General features: G+C 41.6%; 1 protein-coding gene across 2 annotated transcripts in view; it reads left to right on the top strand.

Moving 5' to 3' along the window:
• Positions 1-13,677, top strand: part of CABLES1 (Cdk5 and Abl enzyme substrate 1) — a 190,726-nt gene that overhangs the window by 132,613 nt on the left and 44,436 nt on the right. For both annotated transcript variants that reach the window (XM_029591126.1, XM_029591125.1), the window contains exon 4: positions 43-120. In XM_029591126.1, the coding sequence (XP_029446986.1) occupies positions 43-120 (78 nt within the window). The remainder of the gene's footprint in view (positions 1-42; positions 121-13,677) is intronic.

Raw genomic sequence — 13,677 nt, forward strand, 5'->3', positions numbered from 1 at the left:
TAAATTAAATTAAATTATTATTATTATTAATTTTTTTTTCAGAATAGTCCTCATCAGTGGCAGACGAGCCTTCTGCAGCATATTTTCGGTGTTACCATATCGAGATTGTAGCCACATTGGGTACGTATATACATGTATGCACGTAATGTTCTGTCTGAGGGTAGGTGCCATCCACAAGGACTCTGACCAAAACTGTATTTTTCAGACATTAGCATTGCTCCATTCAAGGGAGGATTACAGTGTGTGCACTGCAGATTAATTGTTGATGTCAAGGAAGCCTGTCATTGTTAGTGTATAAAGTGTTTCTATTGTATTCAGAAAGGCCATGGATTCTGGGTGTAGTCTTCTGTGTTTGGTTACAGAGTTAGTAAAATAGTCTTTGAATATTGATGTTATTTATTTACAGTGGCAGCAAAGGGAGGGAAATGAGAATATGGAGGCTGGGATGGGACAAAGGTTAAGGGCCAGGGAAATGAAGGCAGGAGAAAAGGTGAGATGAATGGAGGGACAGAGGGAAGCAGTCTGTTTGGTCCTGCAGACAGAGATTAAGATTTGGGGAGGAGTAAACTGAGTGGAAGGGGAAAAAGGGGGGGGGGGTTGCTGTCAAAAGTTGGAGAACCCCTGAGCTAGATGCCACTTGGCCGCCTCATAGAAACAGGCTCTAATAATTATATGATAGACTGATACATACCTGATCTGTGCATGAGTAAAACTCTGTGATCCTGCAGAATCTTTGCTTCCAATCAGGCTAGAAAATTCAGGGTTCTATACTGATCCCATTACTACCAGTTTTTTTGCAAGTGTTAAGAGTTTTGTTTGTTACTCCTGAAATTGGCCTTTTTACCTCAATAACTGTTGCAGACATGTTTCTTGACTTCAGTGCATCAAAGCCTGTGTGTCATGTCCAGAGCACATTATAAGCTCCAGTAACCAGCTATTAACTAGAAATTGCAGTCAATACATGTTTGCTCTAAAAATATATTGCCAAATCCTGGTAAAAATGAGCACTGCAACCTATGGGTTGAAATTCTCCCTTTGTGTGTATAATATTAAAATATACAATATGAATTATATTGTGTGACTGTCATAGCAGGCATCATCGAGATAAGCTTTCGTGTACTCTGTTCTCCTTCTTACGCTTAATCATCGGTCTTAATGACAACCATTAGAATGTGTTTTTTTAAACAATTTTTGATTCAGATAAAATTAGCACAGTTCATTTGAATTCTTTATCATTAGTCACTGAATATTCTTTAACCAAACTTATCTCTCTTTTTTTTAAATGGTAATTCAGGGTACAGTCACCAAATATTATCTGTGAATAAAAAGTGTATTATTGCAATGAAGTATATTATTCCTATTAATCACCTCGGGAAAATGAATGCTTTCACTTCACTTTTCTCCAGTGTTCTATCATGGTGTGTCACAGGAAATTATGTCATCAATAGTCTCTTCCATTCCCCTCCTTTTTAAATGAACCATGTGTCAATCAAATCAATGATTGCCAATCTATTTAGTTGTTTGGCTCCCTTGGGATGTACATTATTAAAGTGAAAAATGTGTTACGCGTGCCGTCCGCGGCAGACCCGCGGCATGGCCCCCTCACCTTTCCACAAGCACTCCAGCCTCTGGTTCTTCCTCGCTGGCGGTGGTGGGCCACCAGCTCCGCCCTCAGGCCTCTCCCTGTGCCTCCGGCTCTGCCACAGTCCCCGGCGTTCCATGTCCTGCTGCCACTGCTCGACGGGCCTCTCTGCGTGGCCCACGGAGAGATGCTACTACCCGCGCTGCGCCCCTCCCTAGGCTGCATGCGTGCATCGCTGATCCTTAAGAAGGGACTGTGGCGGGAACCTAGCCGTGGCCCGGATGATGACGTCAGCCTTCGCAACAGGTCTTCTCTCTGGTCGAGTACTCGTTGCTACTAAGAAATTTGTCTCTTCCCTGTGTTCCTGTTCCTCGTTGTTCCTGGTTCCTGTTTCCTTGTTCCTGCCCTGCTTATGCTTCGGATTGATTACACGGAATTTGACTCTGGTTCACCTGACTACGCTACAGCCTATCTCCAGACTCAGACTTTTGCTTCGCCAGACTTCGCTACAGCCTATCTCCAGACCATGACCTTTGCTTCGTCCGATTACGCTATTGACTATCTCCGTGATCAGACCTCAGCTTTGCTAGACGACTACACTATTGACTATCTCCGTGATCAGACCTCAGTCTTGCTTGCAATTGCCTTTGGATCGCCGCCAGCCCTGACTCAAGCCTACCATTGCACGCCTCTTCTGCCTACTCCCTGGACATGGATTCATCAGGCTTCGGCCTACCTTTGCTCGAGCGCCTCTGTCTGCCTTTGTCCCATTGGCGCCCGAGGATTATCCAATCCAGAGTAGGACAGCACCATCTCTCGCCTGCTGTCTCTGGGCTGAACCAACTTCTCCTGCAACTATATACAGAGGCCCACCTAAGTCCTTCCGGCCCCGGCACCCAAAGGCTCAACCTGCTCAACCCCACCTCGGCTCAAGGGTCCACCTCCGACGCAACAAAATGCAGTCTTGCTCTCTATAATTCAGTGACTCTCCACTTTAAATCCTTAAACTGATGCGAGTGCTGGACAGTGTTGCACAATTGGAACTTGCAGTTTTTTCGTCTGAACACAACTCTGGTGTTCAATCAGGCACTTACTTATTTAGTGCTACCTATATACTTTAGACATGGACATATGATCATATACACAATGCCTGATGTCTGACAGTTTGCAGTCCTTAGCCTCATAAATTTTCCCAATGTCCCCATCGCTCTACTGTGAATCTATAATTGCCTTTTTGCATAGAGAATAATGGCCACATGTCCGGTGGCCTCTGGTGAGCAAGTTCACAAGAGCCCATGTGGAGGAATCCCTTGAAATATTAAAATTATAGAGAGCAATATTTATTTATTTATTTATTTAGAAGCTTTTATTAATCGCCTAACAGATTATATCTTTTTAAGCGATTTACAACAGAAATTCAATCTAAAAATACATTTTCGAAAATAAAAAGAGAAATCAAGTCAGCTCAGTCAACCCTGGTAGACAAATTCCTTTCATCAACTCAGCTGGACAAATTCTTTCATCAAGCAATTTTTTAAAGCTTTCCTAAATTTTAACAGATCACCTTCTTCTCTCAAACTGAGAGTCAAATTATTCCATAGTTGGGGAATCATTCCTGAGAAAGATTTTACCTTTAGTCGAGAATGTTGAAACATTTTAAACTCGGACTCTCAAGTAATGTCCTTTCAAGGATCTCAAGCTTCTACTAGGCTTGTACCAGCTGAGAAAATTTTTCAATTTCTGTGAACCAACTCCTTTTAGAGTTTTAAAGGCCAGAGCCAAATTCTTAAACTTGCTTCTGGCACCTACTGGGAACCAATGCAAATCCACTAATAAGTTCTTGTAGAACTTCCTGACACAATACAAGCTGCCATATTCTGAATGATCTGCAATGTTCAAATAGTTTTAGCGGGCAATCCCAAAAATAGAGCATTACAGTAATCATATAAGACAGCACTAAAGCAAAAACCACTGACCTCAAAACCATAATATCCAGGGATGGTCTAATTTGTCTAAGCAATTCTCAAATAGCTATTTCTTACCAAAAGTGAAACATGTTTTTCAAAACTCAAGATAGAATCTAGTTGGTACCCCAAGGGATCTTACATCCTCCTTAGGAAAAGTCTCCTCCCCCATCAACTTCAAAGGGAGATCTAATTTGTGTACCCCAAAAACAAGATCTCCTTTCTCTTAACATTAATTACCAACTTGCTTTCAGTTTCACTAACTCAAAACAAATTCCCAACTTTCTGAAACAATCCTCCCTATTTGGTCCCAGAGGAACTAAGATCTGAATATCATCTGCATATATATAAGGTTGAAAACCAGCATTTTTAATAATCTCACTGATTTTGCTCAATAAAATATTGAACAAAATCAGGGAGATAGACGATCAATGTAATTACCTTGAAAATATACCAACTGGATTTTTCATTTAAATACAGTACATCCCAAGGGGCTGAACAATGAACTAGATTGGCAATCATTAATTTGATTGATACATGGTCCATTTAAAAAGGAGGGGAAATGGAGTAGAGCATTGATGACATCATTTCCTGTGACACAACATTTTAGAACAGTGGAGAAACGTGAAATTAGTGCATTAATTTTCCCAAGGTGATTAATAATAGGAATAATATACTTCACTGCAATAATACACTTTTTATTCACAGATAATATTTGGTGACTATACCCTGAAGAAGGAATAAATCCAAAACATGGTGCTGTGTCGAACTAGAATGAGCATTTCAGAAGTTCACTGGCAAATGATAACGGCATGGTTCACCATTTAAAAAAAGAAATGTTTGGTTAAATAATATTTATTCAGAGACTAATGATACAGAATTAAATCAAACTGTGCTAATTTTATCTGCATCAAAAATTGTTAAAAAAAAACACATTCTAATGGTTTAAAGCATTTCTCAATGATGCCTATTATGACGGTAACGCGATATAATTAATTTATGTTTTCATTAATGGTTTGAGATGGGGAGGATTCTTTGAGATAGTGAATACATATCCACCTATCTCCATGTTCAAAGTAAGGAAGAATTTGAGTCAATATTTAATGCTAAAATATACCATCTTGTACCCTAGCATGTTTTCTCTTTTTAAATTGCCATTTACTTCACCGTTACAAAGCCTACTTCACCGTTACAAATCCTACTTCTAAGTGCTGCATGATTGACTAATTCCCAGTGTCTGCTGAGCATTGGTCTCTCTCCTAGGCTGAGTAGTGTGGCTTGGGACCCTCCTAAGAAAGAACAAGTGTTTTCAGTCTGCGAACTACTTCAGATTAGAAAGAAAACATATTTTCTCATTGTAAGGGTGTGTTAGCTGTCTTTTGGCACTGTACTTGTACAGTGAGTGTTTTAGTGGAACCAACTTTTGACAGCTGGCGAAGGTGAAGTTCTCCTTTAAAGCAGCAGTACTAGCTAAATTCCTCAAAATGTCTGTTTTCTTGGCTCGTTTGTTTCCTCTTGTGGTCCTTTTTTTGTCCTAATGATGTGTGTTTAACATTTTCAGAGGGTTTGCATAGATTTTGAAATGAACGGAGATTCTGGAGCATAGAAGTTATTAGTTACAAATGAGCTTTTGGGGGGAGGAGAATGAGTTAAACAGGGGATGATTGGTTTCAAGGTTACATTTATTGGGGCTATATGGCTTTGAGAATTATTGTTTGTTGCAGTTGTATTAGCTTTGCTGTTAATTTGTTCTTGGTGTGTGATTTTATTCACTGAGGCATGTTTAGATATTTTAATTATATAACAAATTTCATAAGAACATAAGAAATTGCCATGCTGGGTCAGACCAAGGGTCCCAAAAAGCCCAGCATCCTGTTTCCAACAGAAGCCAAACCAGGCCACAAGAACCTGGCAATTAACCAAACACTAAGAAGAACCCATGCTACTGATGCAATTAATAGCAGTGGCTATTCCCTAAGTAAACTTGATTAAATAGCCATTAATGGACTTCTCCTCCAAGAACTTGTCCAAACCTTTTTTGAACCCAGCTACACTAACTGCACTAACCACATTCTCTGGCAACAAATTCCAGAGCTTTATTGTGCGTTGAGTGAAAAATAATTTTCTCCGATTAGTCTTAAATGTGCTACTTGCTAACTTCATGGAATGCTCCCTAGTCTTTCTATTATTCGAAAGTGTAAATAACCGATTCACATCTACTCGTTCAAGACCTCTCATGATCTTATTTTATTTATTTATTTATTTATTTATTTATTTAAGGTTTTTATATACCGGCAATCATGAGCACATATCTTGCTGGTTTACATGAAACGGGAGTGCATTAAATACATCAACTAGAACTGTGGTGATCGAAGGAGCAGTTACAAATAACAAGGGTAGCAGAACTTGGATAAGAAGGAAGAGATAGGAAAGAATAAACGGTTGAGCGGTATACAAATAAATTAAATGCTATGTAAAAATGGCATGATTAATGGCTGAATATTTGAAGTCCTTGGTTTGTATCTATGACGTGATATTAGATTGTGTCTGGGAAAGCTTGCTTGAATAACCAAGTCTTAAGTCCTTTCCTGAAAGTTAAGAGGCAAGGTTCCAGTCTGAGATCTGTGGGAATGGAATTCCACAGAGAAGGGCCAGCAGTGGAGGTGGCACGATCTCTTAGAGTGATGTGTTTGGTCATTTTCGCAGGAGGAACTTTGAGGGCGCCTCGGTAGACATTTCTGGTAGGTCTTGTCGAGTTGTATACTTGGAGGGGGATTTGTAGATCGAGGGAGATGCGTTGATGAATAGTTTTGAAGATGACACAAATGGCTTTGTACATGATACGGAAGTGGACGGGTAGCCAATGTAACTCTTTCAGAATGGGGGATATGTGGTCTCTCTTTCTTGCGCCTGTTAGTAATCGAGCTGCTGAATTTTGAACCATCTGTAGTGGTTTGGAGTAGGAAGAGGGCAGACCTAGCAATAGGGAATTGCAGTAGTCTAATTTTGCAAAAATGACTGCTTGGATGATCGTTCTGAAGTCTTGGGCATGGAAAAGAGGTCTTATCCTCTTCAGAACCTGGAGTTTATAGAAGCAGTCTTTGGTTGTTTTGTTGATATGGGCCTTGAAGTTTAGCCGGTTGTCTATTATCACTCCTAAGTCTCGAACTTGTGTGGTAGGTAGGTTGGTGGGAAGAGTAGTGGAGATGTTGGTTTCCGGAGAAATGAGAAGGATTTCTGTCTTAGAAGAGTTTAAGATGAGGTGTAGGTTGTTTAGTAGTTGTTTGATTTTCAGGTGGCATGATTCCCAGTAGTCAAGAGTTTCAGAATATGTATCTTTGATGGGGATGATGATTTGGATATCGTCTGCATAAAGGAAGTACTTTAGATTGAGGTTGGTGAGAAGTTGGCAGAGAGGAAGAAGATAGATGTTAAATAGGGTCGGAGATAATGAAGAACCTTGAGGGACTCCTATGACAGAGTCAAATCTAGAGGATTCCTTGTTTTGGATTTTAACTTTGTAACCTCTGTTATTGAGAAAGGTTTTGAACCAGGATAGGACGGTGCCGCTGATTCCTATAGACGAGAGTTGGTTTAGGAGGATGGCGTGGTTGACCGTGTCGAACGCTGCTGAGAGGTCTAACAAGATCAATAGGAATGAGTTTCCTTTGTCAAGGCCCATTAAGATATAATCTGTCAACGAGGAGAGGAGGGATTCTGTGCCTCGATTTTTTCTGAAGCCGTGTTGTGGGGTGAAGAGAAGATTGTTGTCTTCGATGAAATCTGAGAGTTGAGAGTTCACTAGTTTTTCCATGATCTTGGCGATGAATGGGAGGTTAGCTATGGGGCGGAAGTTGTTGGGTTCCTTCGGGTCAAGGTTAGGTTTCTTTAAGAGCGGTGAGATTGAGGCCATTTTGAGGTCATCAGGGCAGATTCCTTGGGCTAGAGAGCAGTTGATGATATTTGTCAAAGATGCAACACCTTGCACTTGTCCATCTTAAAGACCTCTATCTTATCCCCCCTCAGTCGTCTCTTCTCCAAGCTGAACAGCCCTAACCTCTTCAGCCTTTCCTCATAGGGGAGCTATTCGATCCCCTTTATCATTTTGGTTGCCCTTCTCTGTACCTTCTCCATCGCAACTATATCTTTTTTGAGATGCAGCGATCAGAATTGTACACAGTATTCAAGGTACAGTCTCACCATGGAGCGATATAGAGGCATTATGACATTTTCCGTTTTATTAACTATTCCTTTCCTAATAATTCCTAACATTCTGTTTTCTTTTTTGATTGCTGCAGCACACTGAGCCGACGATTTTAAAGTATTATCCACTATGATGCCTAGATCTTTTTCCTGGGTGATAGCTCCTAATATGGAACCTAACATCGTGTAACTACAGCAAGGGTTATTTTTGCCTATATGCAACACCTTGCACTTGTCCACATTAAATTTCATCTGCCATTTGGATGCCCAATCTTCCAGTCTTGCAAGGTCCTCCTGTAATGTATCACAATCCGCTTGTGATTTAACTACTCTGAATAATTTTGTATCATCTGCAAATTTGATAACCTCACTCGTCGTATTCCTTTCCAGATCATTTATATATATATTGAAAAGCACCGGTCCAAGTACAGATCCCTGAGGCACTCCACTGTTTACCCTTTTCCACTGAGAAAATTGACCATTTAATCTTACTCTCTGTTTCCTGTCTTTTAACCAATTTGACATCCACGAAAGGACATCGCCTCCTATCCCATGACTTTTTAGTTTTCTTAGAAGCCTCTCATGAGGGACTTTCTCGAACGCCTTCTGAAAATCCAAATACACTACATCTACAGATTCACCTTTATCCATATGTTTATTAACCCCTTCAAAAAAATGAAGCAGATTTGTTGGGCAAGACTTCCCTTGGGTAAATCCATGTTGACTGTGTTCCATTAAACTATGTCTTTTTATATGCTCTACGATTTTGATCTTGAGAATAGTTTCTACTATTTTTCCCGGCACTGAAATCAGGCTCACTGGGCTATAGTTACCCGGATCGCCCCTGGAGCCTTTTTTAAATATTGGGGTTATATTGGCCACCCTCCAGTCTTCAGGTACAATGGATGATTTTAATGATAGGTTACAAATTTTAACTAATAGATCAGAAATTTCATTTTTGAGTTCCTCAGTACCCTAGGATGCATACCATCCAGTCCAGGTGATTTGCTACTCTTTAGTTTGTCAATATGGCCTACTACATCTTCCAGGTTCACAGTGGTTTCATTGAGTTCGTCTGACTCATCACCCCTGAAAACCATCTCCGGAACTGGTATCTCCTCAACATCCTCATTAGTAAACACGGAAGCAAAGAATTCATTTAGTCTTTCTGCAATGGCCTTATCTTCCCTAAGAGCCCCTTTAACCCCTCGGTCATCTAATGATCCAACCGACTCCCTCACAGGTTTCTTGCTTCGGATATATTTTAAAAAGTTTTTATTATGAGTTTTTGCCTCTATGGCCAACTTCATTTCAAATTCTCTCTTCGCCTGTCTTATCAATGTTTTACACTTAACTTGACAATGCTTATGTTTTATCCTATTTTCACAATAAAAACTGTGATTATGCACATTGGCCCTAATTCATTCAGGCTTTTCTGTGCCTATAGGAAAAATACATGTGCATAGAAGGGTAATTTTGTAATAGCCCATATAAATTTACGGGCTGTGACAGATACAAGTTACACTAATTTTCTGAGTGAACTTATGCACACAAATTCACTTTGAAAATTATTCCAGCAAAAATCCCTGCAAAAGTTACATCTGCTTATTTGTGCGGGGAGTTTTAATAAGAAAATGTATGTGCATACTTTTCAAAATCGAGAAATGTGTGTGTGTGTGTGTGTGTGTGTGTGTGTGTGTCAGACACACACACACACACATACACGTCACTCAGACTGTTCCCTCCCAGGCCGCTCCGAAATCGGAGCGGCCTGGGAGGGAACAGGGAAAGGCTGTGGGCGTCGGCGCGCGCAAGTTGCACAATTGTGCATCCCCTTGCGCGCGCCGACCCCTGATTTTATAACATGTTATAAAATTGGGCATCTATGTGCGCACGTCGGGTAGCGCGCACACATTGACGCGCGTGCAGTAGTTTTTTGAAAATCCACCCCACAGTGTAGCAAGAATTGTACAAATAAATTTTCAAAGGAGTTTCGCACAGAAAAATAGTATATACTGTATAAGGTGGATTTTAAACGGTGCACGTGCGGGTCCATGTGCGCGTGGTTCCTGGCACACGGACACGCCGCTTTTATAACATGCGCACGTGCGTGCACACATGTTATAAAATACGATATCCGTGCACATATGCAGGCGGGTGTCTGTCACGCTCGCAACGGGGGGACTTTTTAAAAATCTGAGCAATGACGCAGGTGGGCCTTTCCCAGTTCTCTCCCAGGACGCTCCAATTAAGGAACAGACTGGGAGGGAACGTCCCTAACCCTATCCTTCCTCCCTCTTCCCCTCTCCTCCCCGACCCCTAACCTAACCCTACCTAGCCCCTAATTTTTTATTTTAATACGTACTGCTCCTCTGGAGCAGAAGTATCTTCCGCGCGCCGGCCGGCTGACGGTGCAGGCTTCCCTTGGGTCAGCGGCTAATGGCGCTGTCCCGGCCCGCCCCCTTTACTTGGCGCGGCACTTCTGCGCGTAATGCATGCTGCGCGCGTGGCTGGGCCCTTTGTAAAATACGTGCACAGGGTCCAGCCACGCGCACAACCTCCAATTTTTACGCGCCCGGGCTTTTTAAAATTCGCCTGTATGTGCGTAAGCAGCCGCTTTTTGCGTATAAGCTGTTTTATAAACATGGAAAGTATATGCAAATATTCAATTTCTTGCATACATTTATCTGGCACAAAAAAAGGGAATGTTGCATAGCCTGCGATACTGATTCAGTTATGGCGGTGGGGGGGGGGGGGGGGGGGGGAGATATGGGTCTACAGGTTTTGTTAATTTTTGCACTATGGAAATATGGTGGCAGATATCCAAATGGTTGTCTGTTGAGGACTGAGAATACTTGGGTGGGGGGGGGGGGGGTAGAAAAGCTGAAAAATCTGTTATGTTGTGATGTATTTTCCTGATTTTCCAGGAGTGCCTTTTTCTGCAGTAAATCTTTCTTTAATAAAAAAGATTGAACAGAAGAGATTTATGCATATAAATTAGCAAACTTATTCGTACAATTTTACGCCTGCTAATGGACTAGTGCAAGTGAAATTAGACTTGTGTTGTCTGCAGTTTTTGGATGGGAGGTCTGGGTGAACTGGTGGGAGTTAAGAGTGAAGTTCTAGAAGGGGGTGGGTGAACTAGAGATGCACTGAGTGAACTGGTGGAGATATCGTTGAACTGGTGTGCAAGTATTTTCAAAACTATATACATGCTATAGGCCTGATTTTCAAAATGTATTTACACGCTTAAAACAATTTTATATATATAAATGCCATATAAGTGGGATATAGAAAATTGCTACAATGCATGGCGTTGAATTGCCAATAGGTTTTATCATGTTGTGTATTTAACGTGGGTTAAATGGCTTTTGAAAATTGCTACAATAGTATGTTACATTTACATGTATAACACCTTTGAAAAGTCACCTGACTCTTTATTAAATACCTGCCTCCACCTATAAATCAGTTATTATGCGTTCATGTTACATTTTTTTATGCAGGAATATTTATAAAATAGGTAGAAAAAGAAAGTGTTTTCTTGGATTGGAAATATTTGCACATACTGAAAAGTACGTGTGTACTTTCAGGGCAGAAATACTCAGTATCTTATAAACTGAGCAGCTCCCACTGCAGTTTGTAAAATATTAGGATAAATCTCTGGTCGTCCACTTACGCATGCAAATACAGTGCCGCAAATAGGTTCGAAAATTAGGCTCATACTTTGCCATTGATCCTGCCACAATCCTCCTCCTCCTATATAAAACTCAAAGCTTGTTTAATTCTGTTTAGGCTTTTGGATTGTTCAGTTTAATTAAAACTGGCGTTTTCCCAGCCAAGTGACGATCTCTAGAACATTCAAGGGATCCATTTCCTTGGATCTATAAAGAGAATATCCTCAGTATATATGCAAAATTCTTCTAACTGTAATTACACCAAAAATATGTGCACATATATAGGTAAAAGACACAACAGGGGGTTGAATTAGCACAAGTCTATAATTTGTGAGCAGTTGCACCAATCGTCAAGGCTGTAAACAGATGGGGGAGGGGAGCAAGCGTAGTGAATCAGGCCTATAATGTTCTGGCCACATCTCCCCTTTTTTTTTTTTTTTTTTTTTGAAAAATCGCTCTCCAACTCCCCTTATTCTGCTGTTCGTGCTGCGTTAGTACTGTCCCTGTGTCCGTGTTTCATTTGCATGGGGGTGCCGTAAAAGCTCGGCCCGGCAGCCTGCATCCCCACCACCTACTCGGATTAATAGTGGAAGAAGTGCAATAAAAAAAATTCTAAAATTATCTTTAAAGAAAAGAAATGAAAATGCAACTGCTGTGAGGGGGATTAGATTTGAGCAGAGGATTGCTTTAAGCAAAGGGCAGCCCTTCCTCAAGCCTTTCTTTGTGTGTTAAGGGCCTTGGCTGTATGCCTCGGGCAGCGAACATATTTGGCACCAATTCTTTATGTCTGTCAAACAGGAGAATGCTATATTTTGGGGTTTGTATTTTTGTTTTTTTTTAAGGGAGCGGTGTTTGTATCTTGTTATCTTTCATTCCATGGATTACTAAAGTATGCCTTCAGCTGCACCTGAGTGTTGCAAACCTTGGTGCCTTTGAGGTGTTTCTTTCTGAATTCTGTTTGCCGGGCAGGTTCTTGTGGATTTTCTGCAGCCCAGTTAGATGAGGTCATTTGCCTGAGAAACACGTTTTTTTTCTGAATGTTTTCCATTTATGACAAGTTAGATGAGTCATCTATTCTCAGAAAGAAAGCAAAAAAAAAATACTTTGCTGGGCGGTGGAAAATTATCCGTTCATTCATACTGCAGGGCTTTCGGTCTTCTCTGCCTGACAGATCCTCACAGTAAGACTGGTGCAGCACATACCAGGTGTACGCAGCGCTGTGCAGTCACAAATAATAGGCCGTCCCCATTCCTTGGAGCTTACAATCTAGTCCAGGCAGACAGATAAAGGCACCCCATGATAAACAAACTTGGAGGCTTTGAGTTAAGACATCGAGACCATAACTGAAAAGGTTTACGGTGATGGTAATAGGTAGGGTTGAACGGAGGATTTTGATTATCCTTAGATGTGATGTTGGGTTGTAATATTTAAAAAAGGTGTCTGTTTAGGGATGTTGTTACTATTTTTATTTAGTGGTAAATAAGCGCAGAATGCAGTGGAGGAGGAGCCTAGTGGTTAGAGCCGCGAGCAGCCAGGGTTCAAATCCCACTGCAGCTTCTTATGACCTTGGGCAAGTTACTTCACCCTCCATTGCCTCAGGTGCAAACTTAGACCTAGAGCCACTATTTTATCACAGGAGGGGGTTCCCACTATCGCAGGGGGTGTCGCCACGATAGTGGGCTCCTTGCCCCCAGAAAACATTGCAGCTGTATGGCACGTTGTTTTGTCTCACAATAAAGTAACGCGGCTAGCGGCCCTTTAGGTGCGATGGCCCCAGCCTCAAGGGGGGACTGCCATTGCCTTGGAGAGCCGACCGCAGAAAAATGCCCTGAAAAAAGAAGTTGAGCCGGCCCTGACTCCCAAAATAGATTTAAGTCCATGCGTGGCGACTGCTCCCTCAACCCTATGATACTCCCATCCCCAATTTCCAAGGATATGAAGGCTGAGACTGGCTCCCCCCCACCCCCCCCCCACTCCCAAATCGTCGGGGATGAAGTTCTTGGGAACTCCTTTTCGGCCTCCCTCGACTCCCCTCCCACACTCCCAAACCTTCAAAAACCTGTTTTGGATCCCAGGATGGGGCACAGGGCACCTGCTAGCCCTAGGCCCAGTCAGTGCCATTTTCCTTTAATGAACCAGGGTAGGGTGGCTGCCTGAAGTGACAAAACTTTGAAGCAGCAAAAAGTGCCCCCCAAATAACCAGCCTCTGCCTCACCTTGCCACCTAATACAAATTTAGTTAACTTCAGCAGGGT

This window comes from Rhinatrema bivittatum, chromosome 2, assembly GCF_901001135.1.
Source record: "Rhinatrema bivittatum chromosome 2, aRhiBiv1.1, whole genome shotgun sequence".
Lineage (NCBI taxonomy): Eukaryota > Metazoa > Chordata > Amphibia > Gymnophiona > Rhinatrematidae > Rhinatrema > Rhinatrema bivittatum.